Source organism: Theropithecus gelada, chromosome 13 (assembly GCF_003255815.1).
Source record: "Theropithecus gelada isolate Dixy chromosome 13, Tgel_1.0, whole genome shotgun sequence".
In the NCBI taxonomy this organism is placed as follows: Eukaryota; Metazoa; Chordata; class Mammalia; order Primates; family Cercopithecidae; genus Theropithecus; species Theropithecus gelada.
The window spans coordinates 105,862,770-105,888,507 of NC_037681.1; the positions used below are offsets into that span (position 1 = coordinate 105,862,770).

Genomic DNA, 25,738 nt, shown 5'->3' on the forward strand with positions numbered 1-25,738 from the left:
CGCCTTCCCGTTGGAGCCGTTCCTGTTGGGGCCTGGTAAGTGTGTGTACTGCAGTAAGCTGCTTTTCTGTGATTCTCCATTGGACCCACCCCTGCTGAAGGTAACTGAGTTGGAGGAGCATGTTTTTTGCACTTCTCTAGTGCCTCCACCCCCACTGAGGGCTATTGCAGCTAAGAGCCTATGTGCTGGCTCTGTTGAGCACCATCTACTGGACTACAGCCGGAATTACCATACCAAACAAAAATAACATTGCTACAAGCAGTGCCTGTCAAACACGCTGCGTAAACCTCTACGTAACCAAAGAACCCATATAGAGCTTTGCCGCTCTGAAAGCACCCAGAAACAAAGCCAATTGGTTGTACACAACATACACAACAGTTATATCCTCCAGGAAAAAAAAAACAAACAAAAAGTCAAAAAACTCCATTCAAAGAAAAGCAAATTCAAAAAGATAAAGAAACATCAACTCCTTCAGATAAGAAGAAATCAGCACAAGAACTTCAGCAATACAAAAAGCCAGAGTGCTTTGTTACCTCCAAAGGATCACACTAGTTCCCTAGCAATGGATCCTAGTCAGATTGAAATGTCTGAAATAATAGAAACAGAATTCAGAATATGTGTGGCAAGGAAACTCAATGAGATCCAATAGAAAGTTGAAATCCAATGCAAAGAAGCCAGAGAAATAATCCAAGGTTTAAAAGATGATACAGCTATACTGAGAAAGAACAAAACAGAGCTTCTGAAATTGAATATCTCACTACAGGAGTATCAAAACAAAACTGGAAGCCTTAACAACAGATTAGACCAAGCAGAAGAATGAATTTCAGAACTCAAAGACTGGTCCTTTGAATCAACCCAGTCAGAAAAAAAAGATAAAGAGAATTTTTTAAGATTCTCTTTTCTTTCTGAGAAATATGGGATTATGTAAAATGACTAAATCTACCATTTATTATCATTCCTTGGAGAGAAGAGAAAGTAAGCAACTGGAAAACATATTGGAGTATATAATCCAAGAATATTTCCCCTTTCTCACTAGAGAAGTTGGCATGCAGATACAAGAAATCCAGAGAACTCCAGCAAGATACTGTATAAGCTGACCATCCCTAAGACATAGTCATCAGACTTTCCAAGGTCAAACCAAAGAAAAAATATTAAGTCATTAGAGAAAAGGGCCATATTACCTATAACGGGAATCCTATCAGAATAACAGCAGTCTCTCAGCAGAAAACTTAGAAGCCAGAAGAGATTGGGGGCCCATTTTTAGCATTCTTAAAGAAAATAAGTTCCTGGGCCAGGCACGGTGACTCACGCCTGTAATCCTAACACTTTGAGAGGCAGAGGCAAGTGGATCACCTCAGCTCAGGAGTTCCAGACCAGCCTGGGCAACACGTTGAAACCCCATCTCTACTAAAATACAAAAAGTTAGCCAGGCATGGGGGCATGCACCTGTAATCCCAGCTACTTGGAGGCTGAGACAGGAGAATTGCTTGAACCCAGGAGGCAGAGGTTGCAGTGAGCAGAGATCACACCATTGCACTCCAGCCTGGGTGACAGAGTGAGGCTCTGTCTCAAAAAAAAAAAAAGAAAAGAAAAGATATTCCAGCAAAGATTTTCATATCCTGCCAAACTAAGCCTCATAAACAAAACACAAATAAAATACTTCCCCGGCAAGTAATCACTGAGAGAATTTGGCACCAGCAGACCAGTTCTACAAGAGATGCTTAAGGGAATCCTAAACATAGAAATGAAAGAACAATACATGTAACCACAAAATCACACATAAGTACATAGCCTACAGACGGCATAAAACAACTACATAATCAAGACTACAAAGCAACTAGCCAAAAACAGAACAACAGAAACAAAACCTTACATATCAATATTAACCTTGAACATAAATGACCTAAACATTCCACTTAAAAGACATAGAGTAGCAAACTGAATTAAAACACAAGACCCATCCTTCTGCTGTCTTCAAGAGACCCATCTCACATGTAATGACAACTATAGGCTCAAAGTAAAGGGATGCAAAAAGATCTATCATACAAACAAAATTAAAAAGAGCAGAGAATGCTATTCTTGTATCAGAGAAATCAGACCGTAAACTAACAACAGTAAAAAAGGACAAAGAGGGCATGATATAATGATAAATAATTCAATTCAAGAAGATTTAATGATCCTAAATATATATGCTCCCAACATTGGGGCACTCAGATTTATAAAATAATTACTTCTACCTAAGAAAAGACTTTTACAGCCACACAATAATCAGAGAAACAGCAGAGGTGGGGACTTCAACACTCCACTGACAACATTAGACAGATCATGAAGGAAGAAAACTAACAAAGACATTCTAGACTTAAATTCAATACTTGACTAATTGGACCTAATAGACATCTACAGAATATTCCACCAATAATGAAAGAATATACATTCTTCTCATCTGCCCACAAAACATACTCTAATATTGACCACATGTTTGGTCATAAAGCAAGTCTCAACAAATTTAAAAAATCAAAATCATACCAAGCATCTTCTCAGAACACAGTGGAATATAATTAGACATCAATACCAAAAGGAACTCTCAAAACCACACAAATACATGGATACTAAACAACTTGCTCCTGAATGACTTTTGGGTAAACAAAGAAATTAAGGCAAAAATCAAAAAATTATTTGAAACAAATGAACATAGAGACACAAGATACCAAAAGCTCTGAGATGCAACAGAAACAGTGTTAAGAGGAAAGTGAATAAAGCTAACTGCCTACGTCAAAAAGATATTAATAGAAAGATCTCAAATTAACAACCTAATGTTGCACCCAAAGGAACTAGAAAAACAAGAACAAACTAAACTCAAAGCTTGCGGAAGAAAAGAAATAACTAAAATCAGAGGAGAACTAAATGAAATTGGGACCAAAAAGAAAAAAGCATACAAAGAGTCAACAAAAAAAAATGTTAGCTCATTGAAAGGATAAAAAAGACTGATAAACTGTTAGCTAGATTAACAAAGACAAAAAAGAAGATACAAATAAGCACAATTAGAAATGACAAAGTGACATAACAACTGCTCCCACAAAAATATAAAAGATCCTCAGAGACTACTATGAATATATTTATGTGATTTATGTGCACAAACTAGAAAATCTAAAGGAAATGGATAAACTCTTGGAAACACACAACCTCCCAAGATTGAACCAGAAAGAAATAGAAACCCTAAACAGACCAATAATGAGTTACAAAATTGAATCAACAATTTTAAAAACCTACCAATCAAAACAAGTTTTGCACCAGACAGATTCACAGACAAATTCTACCAGATGTACAAAGAAGAGCTGGTGACCAATCTTATGGAAATAATTCCAAAAAAATCAAAGAAGAGGGATTCCTCCCTAACTCATTCTATGAAATCGGTATCATCCTAGCATCATAATGTGGCAAAGACACAACAAAAAGAGAAAACTGCAAGCCAATAACCCTGATGAACATAAACTCAAAACTCCTCAGCAAAATACTGGGAAATCTAATCCAATAGCACCCCAAAAGGATAATCCACCACAATCAAGTGGGCTTTATTCTTGGGATGCAACGATGGTTCAACATACAAATCAGTAAGTGTAATTCACTGCATAAACAGAATTAAAAACAAAACCATAGGATTATCTCAATCAATGCAGGAAAATCATTCAATAAAATCCAACATCCTTTAATGGTAAAAACCTTCAACAAACTAGGCATCGAAGAAACATACCTCAAAGTAATAAGAGCCATCTATGACAAACCCATAGCCAATATTATACTTCACAGGAAAAAATTGGAGGCATTTCCCCTAAGAACTGGAACAAGACAAGGATGTTCACTCTTACCACTCCCGTTCGACATATTAATAGTACTGGAAGTCCTAGCCAGAGTAATCAGGCAAGAGAAAGAAATAAAATGCATCCAGATAGGAAAAGAGGAAGTCAAATTATCTCTCTTCACTGACAGTATGATTCTATACCTAGAAAATCCCAAAGATTCTGCCAAAAGACTACTAGACCTACTAAACTACTTCAGTAATGTTCCAGGATACAAAATCAATGTACAAAAATCAGTAGCATTTCTATACATCAATAATGTTTAAGCTGAGGACCAAATTAAGAACACAATGCCATTCACAATTGCCACAAGAAAAATAAAATACCTAAGAATACATCTAACCAAGGAGGTAAAACATCTCTACAAGAATTACAAAACACTGTTGAAAGAAATCATGGATGACACACGTAGAAACATTTCATGCTCACAGATTGGAAGAATCTATATTATAAAAATGCCCACACTGCCCAAAGCGATCACACATATGAATCTATTTCTGTCAAACTACCAACATCATTTTTCACAGAATTAGAAAAGAATATTCTAAAATTCACAGGAAACCAAAAAAGAGCTTGAATAATCAAAGCAATTCTAAGCAAAAAGAACAAAGCCAGAGCCATTATACAAGGCTACAGTAACTAAAACAGCATGGTACTGCTACAAAAAATAGACACATAGACCAATGGAACAGAGTAGAGAACCCAGCAATAAAGTTACATACCTACAACCTTTGATCTTCAACAAAGTCGACAAAAATAAACAATGGGGAAAGAGCACTCTATTCAATAAATGGTACTAAGAAAACTGGCTAACCTTATGTAGAAGAATAAAACTAAACTCCTACCACTCGTCATATACAAAAATTAATACAAGATGGATTAAAGAATTAAATGTGATACCTCAAACTATTAAAACCCTAGAAGAAAACCTAGGAAATACCAGGATATTAGCCTATGCAAATAATTTATGGCTAAGGCCTCAAAAGCAAATGCAACAAAAACAAAAATTGACAATTGTGACCTAATTGAACTAAAAAGCTTTTGCCCAGCAACAGAAACTATCAATAGGGTAAACAGACAACCTACAAAATGGGAAAGTATATGTGCAAAGCATGCATCTGACAAAAGGACTAATATCCAAAATCTATAAGGAACTTAAAGAAACCAACAAGCAAAAAACAAACAACCCCATTAAAAGGGGACAAAGCACATAAACAGACACTTCTCAAAAAAAAAAAAAGAAGAAGAAAGACGACCAGGCGTGGTGGTTCATGCCTGTAATCCCAGCACTTTGGGAGGCTGAGGCAGGCGGATCATCTGAGGTCGGGAGTTCAAGACCAGCCTAAACAACATAGAAAAACCCTGTCTCTACTAAAAATACAAAACTAGCCAGGCGTGGTGGCACAAGCCTGTAATCCCAGCTACTCGGGAGGTTGAGGCAGGAGAATCGCTTGAACTTGGGAGGCAGAGGTTGCAGTGAGCCAAGATCATGCCATTGCATTCCAGCCCAGGCAGCAAGAGTGAAACTTTGTCTCAAAAAAAAAAGAAAGAAAGAAAAGAAAAATACAAGCAGCCAACAAACGTGAAAAAAATGCTCAACATCACTAATCAGAGAAATGTGAATCAAAACCACAATGAGATATTATCTCACACCAGCCAGAATGGCAATTATTAAAAAGTCAAAAAATAACATGTTGGTGAACTTATAGAGAAAACAGAATGCTTATACACTGTTGGTGGGATTGTAAATTAGTTCGGCCCCTGTAAAAAGCAGTTTGGAGATTTCTCAAAAAACTGAAAATAGAAGTAATGTTCAACCCAGCAATCCCATACTGGGTATCAACTCAAAGGAAAATAAACCATTCTACCAAAAAAAACACATGCACTCATATGTTTGCAGTTCTATTCACAATAGCAAAGACATAGGATCAACATAGGTGCCCATCAACAGTGGGCTGGACAAGGAAAATGTGGTACATATACACCATGGAATACTACACAGTCACAAAAAAAAGAATGAAATCATGTTCTTTGCAGCAAATTGATGCAGCTGGAGGCCATTATCCAAAGTGAATTAATGCAGAAACAGAAAACCAAATACTGCATGTTCTCACTTACAAGTGGAAGCTAAACACTGGGTACACATGGACATAAAGATGGGAACAATAGACACTGGGGACTCCAAAAGGGAGGAAAAGGAAGGAAGAAAAGAGTTGAAAAACAACCTGTTAGATACTATGTTCACTATTTGGGTGATGAAGTTCAATAGAAGCCCAAACCTCAGCACCATGCAACACATCCATGTAACAAACCTGCACATGTACCCTCTGAATCTAAAATGCTTTTTAAAAAATTAAGACAAGTGGTAAATCAAAATTTTTTTGAAACAAAAACTGAAAAGTTAGCTTTCCATATTATAGAATTATCTTATAAATTAATAAATAATAAAATGCTAAAATTCAAAGATGTGCAAAAAACATGAATAATTCATAAAGGAGTAATATAGATGGTCAATGAACATATTTTTCAAGATTTAAATTCTTAAAGAAGTGCAAAAAATGAGAAACTATTTTATCTATTAAATTAGAAACATTTGTTTAAGTAATAATATTAATTCTTGCAAAGACATAGAAAGACAGGCTTTATGATACACTATTGTTGGAAATATAAATTGATATAATGTTTTTAGAAATTAACATGGTAATACCCAGTTTTAAAGTATTGCCTCTACTTAATCTATCATTTAAAGAATTTCAAAAATGGTGGATGAAATTCATACAAACATATTCTGTTCCCCAAGTGTAATAAGATCGGCTGGGCGTGGTGGCTCACACTTGTAATCCCAGCACTTTGGGAGGCCAAAGCAGGTCAGTCACTTGAGGCTAGGCGTTCAGGACCAGCCTGGCCAACACGGTGAAACCCTGTCTCTACTAAAACTGTAAAAATTAGCCAGGCATGGTGACGGGTGCCTGTAATCCCAGCTACTTGGAGGCTGAGACAGAATCGCTTGAGCCTGGAGGCAGAGGTTGCAGTGAGCCAAGATCACGCCACTGCACTCCAGCCTGAGCAACAGAGTGAGACTCCATCTCAAAAAAAAAGTCTAATAAAATCAAAAAACTAGAAATTTCCAAAAAATAGATAAGTAATTCATATTAATTATGGTGCATTTATACCATAATTAGTATCACATTGTCCCTTAAATTATCACTTAGTCACTTAAAGCATGGTTAATGAGGATTTTTCAGTGATACTAGAAGACTCACAATATTGAAAATGAATTAATATTACATAAATTTATTAGCTCAATTTTGCAAACCATATGCACATATATACGGAAAGTGTCCAAGTTGAAGTAAACTATAGTTTATTTAGTTAAATATTACTTCATTATAAGTAATTATTATACAGAAAGTGTCCAAGTTGAAGTAAACTATAGTTTATTTAGTTAAATATTACTTCATTATAAGTAATTATATCTGGAAAGTAAGTATCATGAGTATTTTTTCTTTGTATTTTTCTATCTTCAAATTTTTGTGTAATAAGCCATATTTTTCTAATTAAAAAAAAAGTTAATTGAATAAAAGAATGACCTGAAACTGTGTTCTCATGATTTTTCCCTTACTTTCATAATTTCTTTCAACTGATCAACTTAAAAATGTTTAACCATTCTTTATTGTAGTAAAATATATATAACAGAAAATGTACATTTTAATCATTTTTAAGCATACAGTTCAGTGGCATTAAGTACATTTATTTATGTATTTATTTTTCTTTTCTTTCCTTTTGAAATAGGGCCTCCCTCTGTTGCCCTGGCTAGAGTGCAGTGGTGAGATCATAGTTCACCGCAGCTTCTAACTCCTGGGCTCCAGCTATTCCCCATTCAGCCTCCCAAGTAACTAGGACCACAGGTGCACACCACCACACCCAGCTAATTTTCTTTTTTTTTTTTTTTTTTTTTTTTTGTAGGGACAGAGACTTACCATGTTGCCCATGCTGGTCTCAAACTCTTGGGCTAAAGCAATCCCTTTTGAGCTAAAGCAGTCTTCCTGCCTTGACCACCCAAAGTGTTGGGATTACAGGCATGAGCCACTGGGCCCAGCCCATTAAGTACATTTACACTGTTGCTCAACAAAAAAATTTTTAGTATGACAGTAACAACTATGTACTAGGCATTTCCAATGACCACATTTTACCAACTCTACCTTCAAGATAGAAAATAAAATTTCTTTAAGCCAGTCACAGAAAGACAAATACTGCATGATTTAACTTTTATGGAGTTATCTAAAATAGTCAAATTCATAGAATTAAAGAGTAGAGTGGTAATTGCCAGGGGCTGGGGAGAGGGGGAAATGGGGAATTACTAATCAACAGGCATAAAGTTGCAGTCAAGCAAGATGAATCAGCGCTAGAAATCTTTTGTGCAACATTGTACCTGTAGTCAGCAATAATTACTGTCTTCCACACTTAAAATTTGTTAAGAGGGTAGATCTCATGTAATTGTTCTTACCACAATAAAAGAAAGTGAAAATAAATAGTATTGTTTTAGAGAGCTGCCTTTACTTTTGTAAATAATTATATGTGCTGCAAATTTTTTTTTTGAGAATTTGAGTCTTCACTGTTCTGTCTCTTACTGCCATTACAGTACAAAGAGACCAACACTTTAATCAACACCATACTTGAGGTTCAGCCAAGGTCATCTACTGGTGGAGAGGGAAAAAGCAATGACGAAATTGTTCAAGAACTTGTTGCTTCCATCCAGGCCAGAGTTCCAGGTAATAAATAATTCTAGGAATTTGTATGTAATAGGAATTTTAGGAATACACTCAGAGAACTGAGTGATAAACAGATGTCAAAACCTGCTTATTATGTAGACTTTCTTTAACCTAAAGAGCTCTTTTGACATGGAGCTCTTCATTTATAGACTAGAAGCTTACAGCATCTCAGCATCTCAACTGCCAGAAGCATTAGGAGGAAATTGGTTTCCAGCTCAACGTAACTTTAACCAGACTTTTTCCTGAGCTTTCCTTGATTTCATTATTCTACTGTCTCTAGACCTGTGCTGTGCAAGAAAATAGCCCCTAGCCACATATGGCTACCTAAATTTAAATTTAATATAATTTAAAATTCATGTCCTCATTTGCACCAGTCACATTTCGAGTGCAATCATTGGACAGTACAGATAGAGAACACTTCCATCATCGTTAAAAGCTCTACTGGACAGTCCTGCTCTAGAATCCATTTCAATTTTTTCTCCTTTTAGAAGACATGGCTAAATTACTTTCACCTTGCTTTCTGATAAGTGAAAGAGTCTTCCTGAATGATCACAAGAGATCTATTTTAACACTTTTCTTAATCAGTAGGAGATTTAGATGTCTTAGTTATTCATGGTTGGAAGAGATGTCATTATAGGAAAAAGAAAATTGGGACAGAAAAAAACAGCAACTGAGTCTTGCCAGTGCCTTTAAGCCCCTGGAATAAAAGGAGCCTTGTGATTTCAGAAGTCAGTTATCTGCCTCCTAGAAGCAAGCCCTCAAGAGAATGTCTGCTTGGTTAGAGAATTCTGTTGTTGAAGCAAACAGTCAATAAATATAAGATCAATAAATACAAGATGGAGTGCTGGTTGGGAAAAGGATGGAGAGATGATTGGATAGCTGCAGAGACCGTGCACTTGTTTGGTAGAATCCCATTAACACCTAGGAGGTTTTTCTCTCCAGGCTTCATAAAGCTTGTACTTTTACTGTGAAATGCTAAGCAGATCATCTGCTGAGACTGAGGGGACAGGAAAGCAATTGGCTCAGCAAAAGAATTGAGAGTTTGAGGCCGGGCGCGGTGGCTCAAGCCTGTAATCCCAGCACTTTGGGAGGCCGAGACGGGCGGATCACGAGGTCAGGAGATCGAGACCATCCTGGCTAACACGGTGAAACCCCGTCTCTATTAAGAAATACAAAAAACTAGCCGGGCGAGGTGGCGGCGCCTGTAGTCCCAGCTACTCGGGAGGCTGAGGCCGGAGAATGGCGTGAACCTGGGAGGCGGAGCTTGCAGTGAGCTGAGATCCGGCCACTGCACTCCAGCCTGGGTAACAGAGCAAGACTCCGTCTCAAAAAAAAAAAAAAAAAAAAAAAGAATTGAGAGTTTGAAATAGCCCTGAGAGGAATGGTGGGAAGAGAAGACCAGGGACATGTAACCACAGCACTGTGGACCCAAGGGATTAGACTCGTTGGCACTGCTGAGGGATTTTTGTCCAGCAGCCAAATGTGTGTGGTCAAGAAGGAATTTGATATATGTACGTCATAGTCGTTTGTTTACACATACTTTTTGCAAATACGCAAGGAAAAGGCCGTTCCTTCCTCTTTCGTAGCTCATATCATTTTCATCTGAGCCTGCATTTGGTGGATTGTAGGGAGAAAGAAGAGCTACATTTTCCATCCAGTTTGAACCATGAGCCTGTTTAATAATGCAATCAGTCCCTTTAAATAATGCCCAGTAACATGGGATAAACACTAAGTCTCTCTCTCTCTCTCTCTCTCTCTCTCTCTGTCTCCTGCCCCCAACCTTTTCTATTCAGTGCAGGTGAGCAGGGAAGTGGGAGATTTAAACACTTGTATGGTAGAAGGGGAGACTCAGGGTCCCTGGACCGTCTAGTCTCTGGAATGTTCCTTATCTGCCAGGCAACCGCTTTGTCCTGCTAGCATTTGCCACTGAACCCTTCAGGGCTCTGCCTCCCAATCAGCCAAAGCCAGGCACACCTTCCTGTGCCCTCCTGCCAACCCCCCTCATTCCACACTGGAAACCCTTCAAACCCCTCATCAAACTTGCAGATACCACTGAGCCATACTGACCTTCCATTTCATCCTCTTCCCTCTCAACCCCTCACCTCCTCCCCACAGTCAACCAGAATGAAAATGAGCAGGCTTCTCCTTCCTTTTTCCAGTCCTCCTTCTACATTAGCACAGCCAGTCTTTCTATGATCTCACTTAAGCAACAAGAACCTACTTCTCCTGTCCCATTGCCGTAGACCACATAGCTCAAACTGGCTGGGAAGATGAAAATACCCATGGGGAACATGCTTTAAGGGAAGAAATGAAATGCAATGGTTTAGTGTTTGAGGAAAAAAAAGTATATGTGTATGTATATATATATACACTTTATATATATATATATATATATATATATATATATATGTCCTGATACAAATGAATTTAAGCTTAATTTTCTGTGATTGCTTGTATATAAACACAGGTGAATCACAAAAGCATTCTAAATTATAGAAATGTCACATTTAAATGCCATGTGTCTGGGTTAAACAATGAGAAAAGCTGGCTTTTTTAAAATGTTAAGATAAGCACATTGCCTTAGCAATATTGTGAGAACAAATCAATGATGACTAGCCTGAGGAATCACTGTGTATGTTTCAGAAAAACTGGAAATGGAGGGTGCTTCTGAGGGCCTTTTCGTCAAGGATCCTCAAGGACGCCTGAACTCCTTGACCACTGTTCTTGGACAGGAAGTGGACCGGTTTAACAACCTGCTGAAGTTAATTCACGTATGAGAGCTTACTTTCATCATTGCTATTGAGCATCAAAGCTTTGTAGAGAATTGTATGATATGAAATTCTTCCGTTCCTATCATTTCGGCATTTCCATTTGGATACACTAACAACTCTTCAAGTCCAATGAGTCTAAAAATGATTTTATCCTTCTCTAATGAATCTGTATTCCCATTTTCTAATAACAATGGAGTGAATATGTAACATTACAAATTCTCAGTCTCCTCCTTATCCTTACACCCTTAGATTCTGTTGACTCACTAGAAATTGATCAGAGACCTAAGCACTCAATTAAGAGTAATTCAGTGCTTGTTCCTAATGTCTAGTTTGCATTTAATAACATAGTCTTTAAGCAAGACCGTGAAAACCAGAATCTGTCAGTGTGGGCCACAGAATGCCTGCATTAGAGTCCCCTGTGGTGTGTTCAGCATGTGGATTCCTTGATCCCACTCAAGACCTACTGAGTTAGAATTTCTTGAAGCAGAGCCTGGGAATATGAATTTTAAATAAACTCTCCAGATGATTTTAATGCCGCTAAAATTTGCAAACACCTGTTTGATCTTCTGCTTTATGTTCATAGATAGTTTCTCTCTGCATTGCCTTGCATTGATAATGATGGTCAAAGGCCTTCCTAGTTTCTCTGTGCATAACTTCGATAAGAGAAAAAGAATAACTATTAGCAAATATTGAGCATTAACAGGAAAAGTGTTACCGCTAATCAGGGAACCAAACACCTACTTCAAGGTCAAGACTTGGGGATAAGATTGGGGGAGAACTGGGAGAGATCTTTTACAGCTAAAGATCATTACTGTTCCCCATCAGAAAGGCAAAGTCTCTGGATGTGGCTGCTTGGCTGGCAATACCTAGGCTTGTTGGTTAGGTGGACCCTGGATCAGCTGAGTATGTGGTCTTCACCTTGGGACTGTGGCATCTAGTCAGGTATGCACCAAAGTCAGCAAGCTAAGTCTCTCTCCTCTCTCAGTCTCCTGGTCAGGTTGCCGGGTCAGGGCTTATTTCCTTCTATATTGAATGAATTGGGGTACAGACTAAGCTACTATGATAAAGACCCCCATAACATAGTCCAAAACAAGATAAAAATTCACTTTACTCTCCCCTAACAGTCCCGAGGGAGCTCTGTCTAGGGCAGGTAGTTAATTCTGCTTTGTGAGCTCATCCAGGGATAAACAGGTTGGCTCTTCCAGTCTCAAAAGACAACTTCCGTGTCTGAGTCTAAGGTGGCTGCCCCAATTGTCCCCTTTTGCCAGCCAGTGGGAAGTAGGAAAGAGAGAGCAAGGAAAAGCAGCTTCCTTATAAAAATGTGATCCAGTGATAGTGTACATCTTTTCCTCTTATATCCCATTAGCCAAAACTTGGTCACATGGCCACACCCCAGCTGCAAGGATGGCTGGGAAAGGAGTCTTTAGATGGGGTGCTCTGTGCCCAGCTAACACTAAGGAAGTGCTGTTGTTTTGAGGAACACCAGGAGATGGATGCTACTCATGTCTTGCCCTTTCCACATCATGAATTTTCACCCACTTGAAGATAAGACCAGATGTCACTTCCTCCATTATGTCGTCCTGAAGACCAGCCCTTCCCTCTACTGCCAGATGAGTTAGGGTCCCATCCTCAAGGCCCTGTCATCTCAGGTCTCTGTATCCACCACTGTATTCATTACACTTTTTGTAGTTTCCCACCTATGAGTATGGCTACTCTAACAAAGAATTTCTTTAAAACAAGGGAGCTGTTACATTCGTCGTCTTTGTTTCCTTAGTAACTGGCATACTAAATCTTCCATGAATATTTTAATGTACAGGTGAACAAATGTGACTCTCAGGTCTCCTTTGGTCACTTTTTCTGGTCAGACAAACCCCAGTCCACCACTAACAGAGGAATTCACCTAATGGAAGCGTAAGGGGAGGAGCCCAGGGACAGGTGGCCTGCAGGGCCGTCAGGAACCACAGCCAAGCATTCCCATCAGAAGGGAGGTGCCCACCATGGCATGCTGTGCCTGTGCCAGAGGCCTTCCTCACCTGACCTCTAGTCCTAGACCACAAGGCCTGGTCCTGCTTTGCCCTGGCTTTGTTCTCAGCCTCACCTTCCCTTCCCCTTGGGAACAGCCAGACAGTACTGTAGAGGCAATACGAAAGCCAGGGGAAGGGAGCAGCACCCAGGAATGCCATCCTGGCTAACCCACTCTCCTCCAGACAGAACTGTGGGATAGGGCAGGTCCTGGGAGTGACAAGGCCACCCTGTGTAGGCTTCCGAGCCATAGGGGAAGGAAGGCCTTTGAAGTACTCTTTCTCCCATTTAATACATCTGTGTGTTGGCTGCCTCCTTTGGGAGAATCGACTGCAACATGACCTCTTTCTATTTCAAGCAGACCTTGAAGGTCTCAGCAGTCTGTTCCCTCCACCTCTGTCATTTTTTGTGTTCTTTCAGGATTTTAGATGAGTCTTCTGCTACTTCTTCCTATTTCCAGGTCTACCATGGAGGATGGTCTTGGCTCTGGCTAAGGGCCTCTTTCCTGCACTCTGCTGCAGATGGTTCCTCAGATCCTAAGGACAAATCTAAGTAAAACACTTCCTTTTTCTACCGCTGCCTCTTGTGAAAAGAGGTACAGGGAGAAGGGAACCAACAAATAAACCTATGAAAGAATGGAAGGATGTGTAGCCTTGTTTTATCCACACAGTGCCTGTCGCTAAGACGCTGTGCATGTGGTCCCAGTCCTTATTTGGTTGCTTAGTCAACATAAATTTTGCCTCTAATATCTTCCTATTATATTTTCCCAGTATATGGCAGTTTTCACAACACTGCGACCGTGAGGGCCATAACCCACCTATATGCACGCGCTCGTCTTTAGCCAGGTGGCAAACATCGCCCTGTACTCCACTCCAGCCCAGTGTCTCCCAGGACTACTGCCTGCCTCCATCTTCTGGTGAGAGGAGGAGAGGCTACCAGACATGTTTTAAGGAGGTGTTTCCAGTACAAGGAGACCATCTGATGCCAACTAGAAGATTAGTGTCATCTAAGACTCTCCCCTTTCCAGCCAGGCATGGTGGCTCACACCTGTAATCCCAGCATGTTGGGAGGTCAAGGTGGGCGGATCTCCTAAGGTCGGGAGTTCGAGATCAGCCTGGCCAACATGGCAAAACCCCTTTAAAAATACAAAAATTATCTGGGCATGGTGGTGCATGCCTGTAATCCCAACTACTTGGCACACTGAGGCAGGAGAATCACTTGAACCCAGGAGGTGGAGGTTGCAGTGATCCGAGATCACACCACTGCACTCCAGCCTGGTGACAGAGCAAGACTCTATCTCAAAAAAAAAAAAACTCCTCTTTCTGCACTAACTCTGGGGGTTGGGGGGAACCCCCTGAGCAGAGATGACCAGTAGCATGAGGTGGTTCTCACTCCCCATCTCCCCCTCCTCCTCACACTCTGTGGTTCCCAAATCACAGTCAGACCTATTTTTCTTTTGGCCTGGAAGAGTGCTGGACAGTGGCATTTCTCCCAGCCGCTTCTCCAGGCTTCAGGAGACATTTCTGCTTCCTTCTTTCCACCGCATTGGACTCTACCATCAACTGCCACCCTCAAGTGTTACACCACAACGGTCACATATTGTAATAATGCATGAAATATTGGAGGGTCTGGGAAACAGACAGTGTGCACAGAGAACAGAACCCAGCAAGGGGCACCTCCGGGCAAGGCAGCACCTGCTGTCATGAATGTGTGTCACTGCCACTGGATAATGACATCTACAAAAGCCACCAACCCCTTTTCTGTTCTTTCAGACTTCTCTGGAAACACTCAACAAAGCCATCGCTGGATTCGTGGTGATGTCTGAAGAAATGGAAAAAGTGTATAACAGTTTCCTCAACAACCAGGTTCCCGCTCTGTGGTCCAACACAGCCTACCCATCCCTGAAGCCACTAGGGTCGTGGGTCAAAGACCTTATCCTGAGGACCTCATTTGTGGATGTAAGAAAATTTCTTCACTGGGTTTCGATGAGTCTGATGGCATAGTTGGCCTAAGGTCCCTAAGAAGCACTGGCTAAAGATATCCACAGTCACTGATGGATAATCTGAGCCCAGAGAAAAAGAAATGTCCAGAGTGGCATCACTTTACACATCTTATACTGATTATAATATCGTTTGCCCTAGGCACTCATCCCCACATTCCACTTTAGTTCCACTTTAATTAATTGGGGTTTCAGCTCTAATTCATGGGACCCCACAGCGAGGTACAGACCGACTGAGATATGAGTCCAAACCCCAGATAACTTTGCTGCTGTCTCCCTCTCACATACCCCACAATAACCAGGCTCTGGGTCCGCAGTCATCAGGCTGGCAGAACAGGAAGGGGAACGGGGCAGGCAGTGAAATGGGGGTGGTGACTAACTCAGGGCTGCTTTAGTTTCTGCCTCCTGAGAAACTCTCCCCAAATAGGACTTTGCTTTAGAAAACAAATTCCATCCCAAAAATAACATTTATTATGAGTTTGTTTCTCCTTCAGTTGTGGCTCAAAAGAGGACAGCCTAAGTCCTACTGGATCTCCGGTTTCTTCTTTCCTCAAGGATTTCTAACAGGTACCAGCACTTCCCCTAGAAAAACCCCACAGGAAAGGCCGTGGATTGTCATGCACAGGGTTTTGAGGTCCTGGGGAAATGACATGGTTGCTAATGCTTTAACAATGAGGCTATTGATCATAGGGCAATCTAACAAGGTCCTGCTCTTCCTCACTTGTGGGGGGCAGAGGAAAGATGGCAGAGATAGCAGATGTTCCCCAGCAACCTAATTCCTGCCCCTCTCAAGTTACATAAGTGCAGGCACTGCTGCCTCCACGAACACAGTGTGCCTCAGTTCCCCATGTGACCCACGTTCAAGGGCGTCATCTGCTGTCTACCTGCTCAGGCCCCAGCTGTGAGCAGCTTCCCTCCCTCTGAGAAATTCTCCTGATGTGCTTCCATCAGCCCTTGGGGAATCTAGCCCCTTCAGAAGGGGCTAGAGCCTGTGAGCAACTCAATGCTAATGACCCAAGCCCTTCATCTGTCTCATTCTTAATACCTATTAAACAGCCCATATAAAACAAGCTGGGCTTGTTAGATTGGGCTCGGAAACTGCCTCACTCATTTGTCTCCCTTATGTCAGGGCAATGCACTGCATACTGGCCTTCTTCCCTCCCTTCCCAACCAGGACCAGAGCTTGTCCATCCCTTGGGCCCTTACCTCGCAACATGACCCACAGGCTTCCTGACCCTGTGAACTAACTCGGAGGAAGATATTAAGAGTTGGGTTTTCTCTGTAGTGGGAAGGCTCTCTAATGCCAGGGCAGCCTGGTTTGTGTGAAGGGAGATAGTGCCTGGGGAGTAGCAGTGTTGTTTTGAACGCGGCTTTCTGATTTTCATAATTACAGGAACTCTTCAAAATCATGCTCGAAAATACAATTTGCCTATAGATGAGCTAAGTTTCAAATACAACGTAATTCCCACCTATCGGGATCAAGCTGCAGTGATAGAAGCTGCCAAGACAGTGCAATTTGGACAAGAACTGCCCATGGACATGGAGGTATTGTCCACCTGGCTGTTATGGCAAAGCAGCTTCTATCCCACTGTCCTTGAAGATTTCAGACAACCTCCCATGCCCCACTGCCACCACCTCCCGTCGGCAGGAGCAGGAAGGGCAGGGTAGTAATCACACCTCCAAGATAAGCTCCCCAATTAGCAACGACCAGATGGGAACTGCCTAAACTAGTCTGATTTATAGAAATACATTTAAAGCAATATTATTTTATTTTTTAGCTACCTTTAGTAACCTTCTTCATCTTACGGAATCAATATAGCAAGAAGTTAACAGCAAGGGTTTAAAAACTAGACAAGCCTGAGTTTGAATTCTGACACTGCCTTTCTCCAGCTGTATGTGCTGGAGCAATTGTTGACATGTCTGCACCTCTTATTATTTTAAGATCCTTCTTGTCTTAAGAAAAGGGTATCAAGTTTCCCATGTAAGGAAAACTTGAGGCTCCAGGGAGGCAAAGCAACACCCACATTAAAGCCCCCACTGGAGCTTCCAGGACCAGCCTGCCCTGGTCCATGCTCAGCACACTCCATCTGCCACAGAGGCTGATTCTGACAGACAGAAGTTTACAGTGACCACCAGGGCTCTGTCCCTCCACCCCATCCCAGTTCATACCATGGCTCTGCTTGGGTCATGTGTGCCGAGCCATGAGAATACCTTGCAATCTCTGAGATCTGGGGAGACCTCAGACTGTCTAGCTGGCCTGTCTCCTGGCCCACCTAGCAAATGTCTGCCACCAACAGACCAGGAGACAGGCCTGTAGTGCGGTGTAAAGGAAACAGCCAGTGTCATGTGTCAGGCACATTTACTGGTCTAAACACAGGGTATGTGTTTAAACAGCTTTATCTCTGTTACAAATAGCCAAGACCACTGTCAGCCCATTTGCCTCCTTGGCTCAGCATAGGAAAAGGTGCTCCCTCTGGGTGGATGCCCAGATGATGGACACCCAGTAGGTAGCAGGATAGTTTTCAGGCAAATCTGCATAAACATATGTGGCAGCCCAAAAACAGGAAGGCCCACCCTGCTGCACCCAAGAAACAGAAAGTTTAGGACACCAAAAAGCAAAGACCAGCTAAAAAGAATTTAGTTTACCATCCTTTTATTCACTATAAAATGCACTACATATTATCCAAACTGCTTAGTCCTCTGGCTGCAGACATGAGGCTCCAATTATCCAAAGACCTGGGGCCAGAATTGGCCAAATCCACTCAGGGTTTGAGGAAGAATGATTCAGATACCCACAATTGGCAAAAAAAAAAAGGTGCACCGGTGGAGACATCCAATCACAGGACTCTGATGGGCAGGGTTTCTCACTCTCCCTCTTTCTTATTTAATACAAACATTTAAAAGTAAGCATAATTTTAAAAAGAGAGAGAGAAAGAACAAAAAGGAATTTTCCATGGACACTCTGTAAATATTATTGCAGATATATAATCTCTCTTCTAGGAGGGCATCCAAATCCTTGAAAACCCTTGCTAAAAATAACAGACGATAATCTCAGTACTCCTCCACCTCCCATGAAAAGGGGAAAGTCATTACATTATTATTACATTTTTTTGCCTCTCAGAGCCTCAAGATTGACCTCTCTAAGATGTGAATAATAACAGCAATGTATAGAGTGTTTTTTAGAATTACCTGGTGAGGATGTGGGACATAGGAAGTAACTCATACCTGCTGATCCCTTTTCCCCCTCTCACTTTGAGACTTGTGGGTATCTTTCAGTTGCCCTCTCCTGAGGATGGTGTTCTTGTTCATGGGATGTTCATGGATGCTTCTCGATGGGATGATAAGGAAATGGTGGTAGAGGACGCATTGCCCGGACAGATGAATCCAATGCTGCCTGTGGTGCATTTTGAACCAAAACAAAATTATGAGCCAAGCCCAACACTTTACCACTCCCCACTTTATAAAACAGGAGCTCGGGCAGGAACACTCTCAACCACAGGTGAGGATGTTCTTAAGATTAGTTCAAATAATGACCAAATGCAATGTTCCATCAAAGTCCAAACAGTAAGCTGTAATTGGCCCAAGATCTCCCTTGGGCCAATTAACTAGACTTAAAATGAAGCCGCCTATAACATACAAAATTCATAAATGTAATTATAAATTCTATTTGTTCTGACTGTAGATTAAGATTATAGAATTAATTATTGCTTCTATTAGAATCTAAGGAGTAGAAAATAGAATTTAACAAGTAGAGACTTCCACTTTCAAAATGGTGGCCTGAATAGACACTAAAATCTCTCTTTTTCTCACCAAATCCATTTTTACTCATCACAAAAGAGATTTTAAAATAAATGAATAGGCCGGGCGAGGTGGCTCACCTCTTTAATCCCAGCACTTTGGGAGGCCGAGGTGGGTGAATCACCTGAGGTCAGGAGTTCAAGACTAGCCTGACCAACATAGTGAAACCCTGTCTCTACTAAATACGAAAAATTAGCCTACGTGGTGGCGGGTGCCTGTATTCGCAGCTACTTGGGAAGCTGAGGCAGGAGAATCATTTGAACTTGGGAGGCAGAGATTGCAGTGAGCTGAGATTGGGCCACTGTACTCCAGCCTAGGTAACAAGAGTGAAAACTCCATCACAAATAAATAAATAAACAAATGAATAAATGGAAAGCCCTGATGCAAAACTCTGAGTGGATCTAAAACTGAGATACAGCTCTGAAAAAAGAAAGCAGACAGAAAGAAAGCCACCTCAGCAGATACACTGAGGGACAGCTGAAGAATGAACAGAGAAAATGAACTGGGAAAGTCGCCTTGAATACAGCATAGTGAGAGGGGAAAGAAGTGACCCTGAGGGAGGAGCCAGAATTTGCAACACTTTTCTAGTTTTCTAGGCAACCTGGAAGGAGAAGATAAAGAATGGAGGAGAGAGAATGTTTGAAAAAATAATGGCTGGTAATTTCCCAAAACTAAAGAAACACTTGAATCCTTAGATTATGAGGTCTCATAAAGTGGAAGGAATGATTTTTAGCAACATACAACAAGTAATCAAATCTTCAAAGAAACCTAGATATACCAAAGTGATACTTAAGACTGTCAGAGACAAAAAAAAAAAATTCTCAAAATAACCGAAGAGAAGAGACAATGTATAATATATGCTGGAACTGAAATCCCAGAGAATGAGAATCAGATTGATACCAGTCAACTCTCATTATCCACAGTGCATATAAAAAGATAATGGAGAATCACCTTCAAAGGGTTGAGGGAAAATAACTTTGAATCAGAATTCAAAACACAACCAAACCATCTTCCAAAAGGGAAGTGAATAAAGACAGTTTTGAACATACAAATGCTTTAAATTCATCATCACTGACCTTCTATTTTGAAAAAAATCCAGCTGTCTGGCCAGGTGTGGTATCACGTGCCTGTAGTCCCAGCTACTCAAGAGACTAATGTGGGAGGATCACTTGAGCCCCAGAGTTCAACACCAGCCTGGGCAACCTAGTGAAACCCCCATCTCAATTAAAAAAAAAAATCCAGCTGTCTTAGTTTGTTTGTGTTTGTGTTGCTATAAAGGAATACCTGAGGCTGAGTAACTTTAAAGAAAAGTTTATTTGGCTCATGGTTATGCAGGCTGGTGCCAGCATCTGCTTCTGGTGAGGGCCTTAAACTGCTTCCACTCATAGCAGAAGGCAAAAGGGAGCTGGTGCATAGAGATCCCATGGCAAGAGAGGAAGCAGGCAAGATGGGAGGGAGGCACCAGACTCTTTTTAAGCAGCTCTCGCAAGAACTAATAAAGTGACAGCTCACCCCCCATTCCAAGGAGTATTAATCTACTCATCAGAGAGCTGACCCCCATCACCTAAACACCTTCCATTAAGCCCCATCTCCAACACTGGGGATCAAATTTCAACATGAGATTTGGAGAGATCAAACGTCCAAACTATAGAAGCCTGGAATAAAGAATTCTTACAAATCTGGGAGAGGGGACCAACAACCTAACCTTATCTGAAACTATGGCAGAAACCCCATCTTGTACAAGGATCAAAAGAAACTCTTTTTCAGCTATTTAAAGGAGGGGTAGTCCTATGTAGTAGTCATCAATGGCCACTAATATCCCAAAAAAGAAAGACAATCAGACATAGTGTGCTTCCTGATAGGAGTATGTACTACCAAAGAAGTATTCTTGCCGTAAAACTCAAACCTGCTAGCCTGGGCAAGATAGCGAAACCCTGTCTCTACAAAAAATACAAAAATTAGCAAGGTGTGGTGCACACACCTGTAATCCCAGCTGCTTGGGAGACTGAGGCAGGAGGATTACTTGAGTCCAGGAGTTCAAGTCTGCAGTGAGCCATAATCAAACCACTGCACTCCAGCCTGGGCAAAAGAATGAGACCCTGTCTCAAAAGAAAAAAAAAAGGAAAAAAAAACCTCAAACCTGAATGTAGTCATGCCTCTAGATCTAACCTCTCCTTACAGGAAGAGAGGAATATATTTAAAATCACCACAGCAATGCTGTCATCAAAATCCAGATTCTGGGAAACTTAACAGGACAAACAGTCTGGTTGTTTCAACAAATATATTACAAGGGAGCAGCAAAAGAAGCAGAGGGAAACTTACCAATTGAAAGATTTAAGAGACACATCACTGTTGCAAGATATGAAACACATTTGAATCCTGGTTATTAAGAAATGATTAGGCCGCGCACAGTGGGTCATGCCTGTAATCCCAGCACTTTGGGAGGCCAAGGCAGGTGGATCATTTGAGGCCAGGAGTTTGAGACCAGCCTAGCCAACTAGTGAAACCCCGCCTCTACTAAAAATACAAAAAGTAGCCAGGCATGGTGGTATGCGCCTATAGCCCCAGCTACTCAAGAGGCTGAAGTAGGAGAATCACTTGAACCCAGGAGGGCAGAGGTTGCAGCGAGCTGAGATCGTGCCACTGTACTTCCAGCCTGGGTGATAGAGTGAGACCCTGTCTCAAAAAAAAAAAAGTTCTATGAAGTCTAAGCTGGACGAGTCCTAAAGAATTATTTGTTCTAAAAGCTTCATTTTATAAAGCATAAAACGACCCATAAAGGACTATTTGTCCAGTTAGGACTGGAACCCAGATGTCTTGACTCTTTGTAGCCTCTCTGTATGAGGAAGTTATTCTCTAAGTAACAACCCTTTTTTTCCTATATCCTTAATTAGGACATTCAACCAACTTTGTGGTAACCGTCCTCTTACCCTCCAAGCGGTCCAAAGACTACTGGATTGCCAAGGGATCAGCTTTGCTCTGCCAGCTGAGTGAATGAAAAGGTGCCACCTCAGCACTAAAAGAGAACCAGGCCCGAGATCTTTCCTAATGGGAGCAAAAGATTTGAATAACTTATATGTGAGCAAAAAGGTGTTAATTCTGATTTGACTTAAAGGTATTAAGTGTGACTTTTATTTGTCTTATGTCCTTAAAATAAAGTGTTTGAGTTCTTTCTGTTGGCAATCCAAGCTCCGCTATAGAAGCAGTGGGTTCAACACCCACCTGTTAAACCTGCTCCCCAACCCTAAGTGAGAGGCAGCTTCCCATCAGTTACTTTCTGGGACCCCCAGGAAGAGTCAGGACTCAGCACTCGCTTCCCCTCACAGGCTCCTTTCCTCTTCACGCTGACATGAAAGGCCCCAGGTGCTTCCATTTCTAAACTAGATTAAGGCTCTCAGAGTCCAGTGCATGGGAGGTTGATGCGGTGAGCACAACTGGTAGAGCAAATGAGCAGGATAATAAGAAGTTGGCCTATGATGTCAGTTCCCCGTTCTGTGGGGCTGCATCACAATCCTTGGAAGAGCCTATGCTTTCACAAAAGGGCAGGCCAATCCTGCCCAAGTACGGAGGACTTTCCCCTTCCACTTTAGGATGATTCTGTATGAAAACTAACCAAGTCCCAGTCAGGTGCATCTGAGCCTCTGCCACCTCAAAAGCAGAGGGGTGGCTCAGTTCTCAAGTGGAGCAGCCAGTGTGACAAACCACCTTGTGTCGGTCCTGCCAATAATGGTCTGCCTGCTTCCTCGGCCATAATGTGATCCAAGAAACAAGGAAATCACCCAGCTAGGATTGAGCCCTTGGTGGGAGCCACACCACCCTCTTACAAAGAATTGGAGGAACAGAGTCAGGCCTCCCAGTGTATCTCTGCCTCCCCGCTTCATCCCCATACCTATCGAAGTTAAGAGCAGATTCAAGTCGCAGAGAAGCAGGTAACAGCACTTTTGCCAGAAATCAGTGCACAAATCAGAAACTACTCTTGGTATTTCAAGCAGAAATAGTTGCTAACATGGTCACAGGAATGGCTGCCGCTGCAGAAGTCAAAGAGTTGATATCAGGCATCGCACCATCTGTACTCCAAGGTGGGAACCCTGAAGGAAAAATTGTGCCAACCTGACAGCTACTCCACGCTGAAGCAGGGGAATAGAGGGGGCTGCAGAGACTGACCACTGCACAAACTTGTGTCTGCTGAAGCCTGTACATAACCATGCCCCCTGCTCAAGAAAAGTTCCCTCTGCCCACTTTTGTTTTCCAGATATCCCATGAGTGTATCTCATTAGGAGAATCGAACACAGCAGCAGGGGGATTTGGGAGTTTTTGCCCACCTACACCTGCAATACAGATGGTGCAGAATGGAACCAAAGTGGTGGACATGGATCCTAAGTGCCACCACACTACTGTTTCAGTAAGGCCACTGAGATCTTCTGGGCCCTGGAAATAACTGAGCATGAACCCACAAAAGCCTCAGAAAAGGAAGGGAAGCCAGAGCTACAAATCCAGACAATCAGCCTTACCCTAAGCCAGATTAGGGAACAAATACAACTACTTCTTATTGACCCCACCCAAGCCCTGGACAGACATTCTATCTAGGGTTTTTGTGGGCTACTCAGAAGCCCAGGACCATAAAGGACGCTTGCCACAGGTGGGAGACCCTGATCTGGAACCATGGTGGTTAGGGGAGAGAGATCACCTGGGCAGGGTTAAAAGCTCCCATTTCAGATTCAACTGGGGAAGTTCTACTCTTACACATTTTATAGAGAGAGTCCCAATAAGATTTGTATTTAGAAAAGACATTTACAATAAACATGTGAATAATAAATAACAAGATGGGGATTGGGGGTAGTTTGAAAACCACTTTCTTGCACAGCACCTCTGACAAAGCCTACCCACTCCCCCCACCCCCCCACCCAGCCTCTCAGTGAGACACACACATTATACAAAATGAAAGCATCTCTTAGGGCACAGGGACCACCAGAGCTTGAATAGAGAGGTGCAGACCACAAGTTCCATGGCCCTCTGACTCCCCTGCATCCAGAACCAAGAGTGGCACAAAGAAAGGGAGCAGAAAGAGGAAAGGGTCAGGATACAAAGCCAGGGCCGGAAGGGATCAGAGCTGCACCTGAGAAGTGCAGGGCCTAGGGGGAAGCAGTGAAAGGATTTAGGGTGTGAGAGAAGTTATCTGCCTGATATATACACATCATAAATAAAAATCTACACCAAAAAAAGGTTTTATTTTCATACAACTCATTTATAATTTATTTTCACACAACTCATTATGTTACAAAACTGTACATCTCCCCCCAAAGTTGGATAACCCAAAGTCTCATTCCTTGGAAAGAGAAGAATCAACACTGGGCTTCTTTTTCAGTGTTGGATTGGGCCCAACAAGGCTAGACCAGAATGTGGAGTACAGGAATGGCCATCCTTCAAGTCCAAGGGGTCAGGGTCTTAGCCTGGTACTTCTGGTCGTTACAGGAGAGGTGTCTCTGTTTGGAAAGCCAGCACCAGCACCCAGAACACAGGAGTCCACAGAGACAGGCAGGCACTGCTGGCCACCATCTGGCTGTGGTGGGAATGCCCATGGCGAGGGAACTGCAGCTCAGTGGAGATGTGCCTGTCCAGGACACGGACCTGGAGTTGCGGGACCATGTCACTAGGAGGCAAAGAGAAAGACAGAGTCTGAAGGCACAGCAGAAACCACTGCACACGCCAAGGCCCCCAAATGCCCACACAGCTTCTCTTCATCTCCCCTCCTTAAAGAAAGGAATGGGTATTAGTATGTTAATAGGCTTCCTATATCTCTGGTCCTCTTTCATGTCTTTGGCCACTGCTACCAGAAAACCAAATGGCAGAGGATATTAAGACCAGCAGACTAGCCAACTGTCCCTGGCTATTTGGTTCTTCATTCAAAGATTAGTGAAAGTCTTCATATAAGGCCCAATTCAAAGATTGCTAATCACTAGCCTCGGGCAATCTTAGGCAGGGACCCTCCTCACTGGCCACCGCAGAGGCAGAGCCAGACCATGCAGATTCCTCCCTGGGTCTCTGCCTCTCTCACCTGCCCAAGTCCAGGCCTGATGTGCACAGCATGTAGGCATACCAGGTCAAGACAGTTCAAGCTGAGGGGCTCATGACCTCAGGCTTACCCAGATCTTTCACCTTAGCTGAGGTATAAAATGCCCAACCCCATGGCCACCAATGGCTTTGTTGGAAAAAGTACTAAACAGGTCAATTTATTTCTCTGTCAATGGAGGATAGTTCATGAGTCACCGTGGGACATGAACACCATCAGAAGCTGTCCCCGTTCTCCAGGTCCCATCTGGCTGCCAGCTTCTGTCCATTTACAATGCAAATCACACAGCATCTCACATGTCTGCTTCAAACCTTTCAATGGCTCCCTACTTTCCTCCCTGTTTACCTCTCTAGACACATCTCACCTCACTACTCCTTCACTTCCCAGGCCCCAGCCAGAATTACTTTATCTCGGCTTCTTTAACACAATCGTTCCCTCCAACCAGACTT

General features: G+C 42.0%; 2 protein-coding genes across 3 annotated transcripts in view; one reads left to right on the forward strand and one right to left on the reverse strand.

Moving 5' to 3' along the window:
- DNAH6 (dynein axonemal heavy chain 6) overlaps nucleotides 1-22,402 on the forward strand; it is a 326,626-nt gene extending 304,224 nt beyond the window's left edge. The window contains exons 71-77 of the mRNA XM_025353865.1: nucleotides 8,500-8,629; nucleotides 11,273-11,400; nucleotides 15,195-15,380; nucleotides 15,916-15,988; nucleotides 16,815-16,966; nucleotides 18,698-18,920; nucleotides 22,114-22,402. Of these exons, the coding sequence (XP_025209650.1) occupies nucleotides 8,500-8,629; nucleotides 11,273-11,400; nucleotides 15,195-15,380; nucleotides 15,916-15,988; nucleotides 16,815-16,966; nucleotides 18,698-18,920; nucleotides 22,114-22,217 (996 nt within the window). The 3' untranslated portion in view covers nucleotides 22,218-22,402. The remainder of the gene's footprint in view (nucleotides 1-8,499; nucleotides 8,630-11,272; nucleotides 11,401-15,194; nucleotides 15,381-15,915; nucleotides 15,989-16,814; nucleotides 16,967-18,697; nucleotides 18,921-22,113) is intronic.
- A 2,031-nt stretch (nucleotides 22,403-24,433) lies between these two features.
- The window catches only part of TRABD2A (TraB domain containing 2A), a 58,054-nt gene continuing 56,749 nt past the window's right edge, over nucleotides 24,434-25,738 (reverse strand). For both annotated transcript variants that reach the window (XM_025405653.1, XM_025405652.1), the window contains one exon: nucleotides 24,434-24,869. In XM_025405653.1, the coding sequence (XP_025261438.1) occupies nucleotides 24,686-24,869 (184 nt within the window). In that variant the 3' untranslated portion in view covers nucleotides 24,434-24,685. The remainder of the gene's footprint in view (nucleotides 24,870-25,738) is intronic.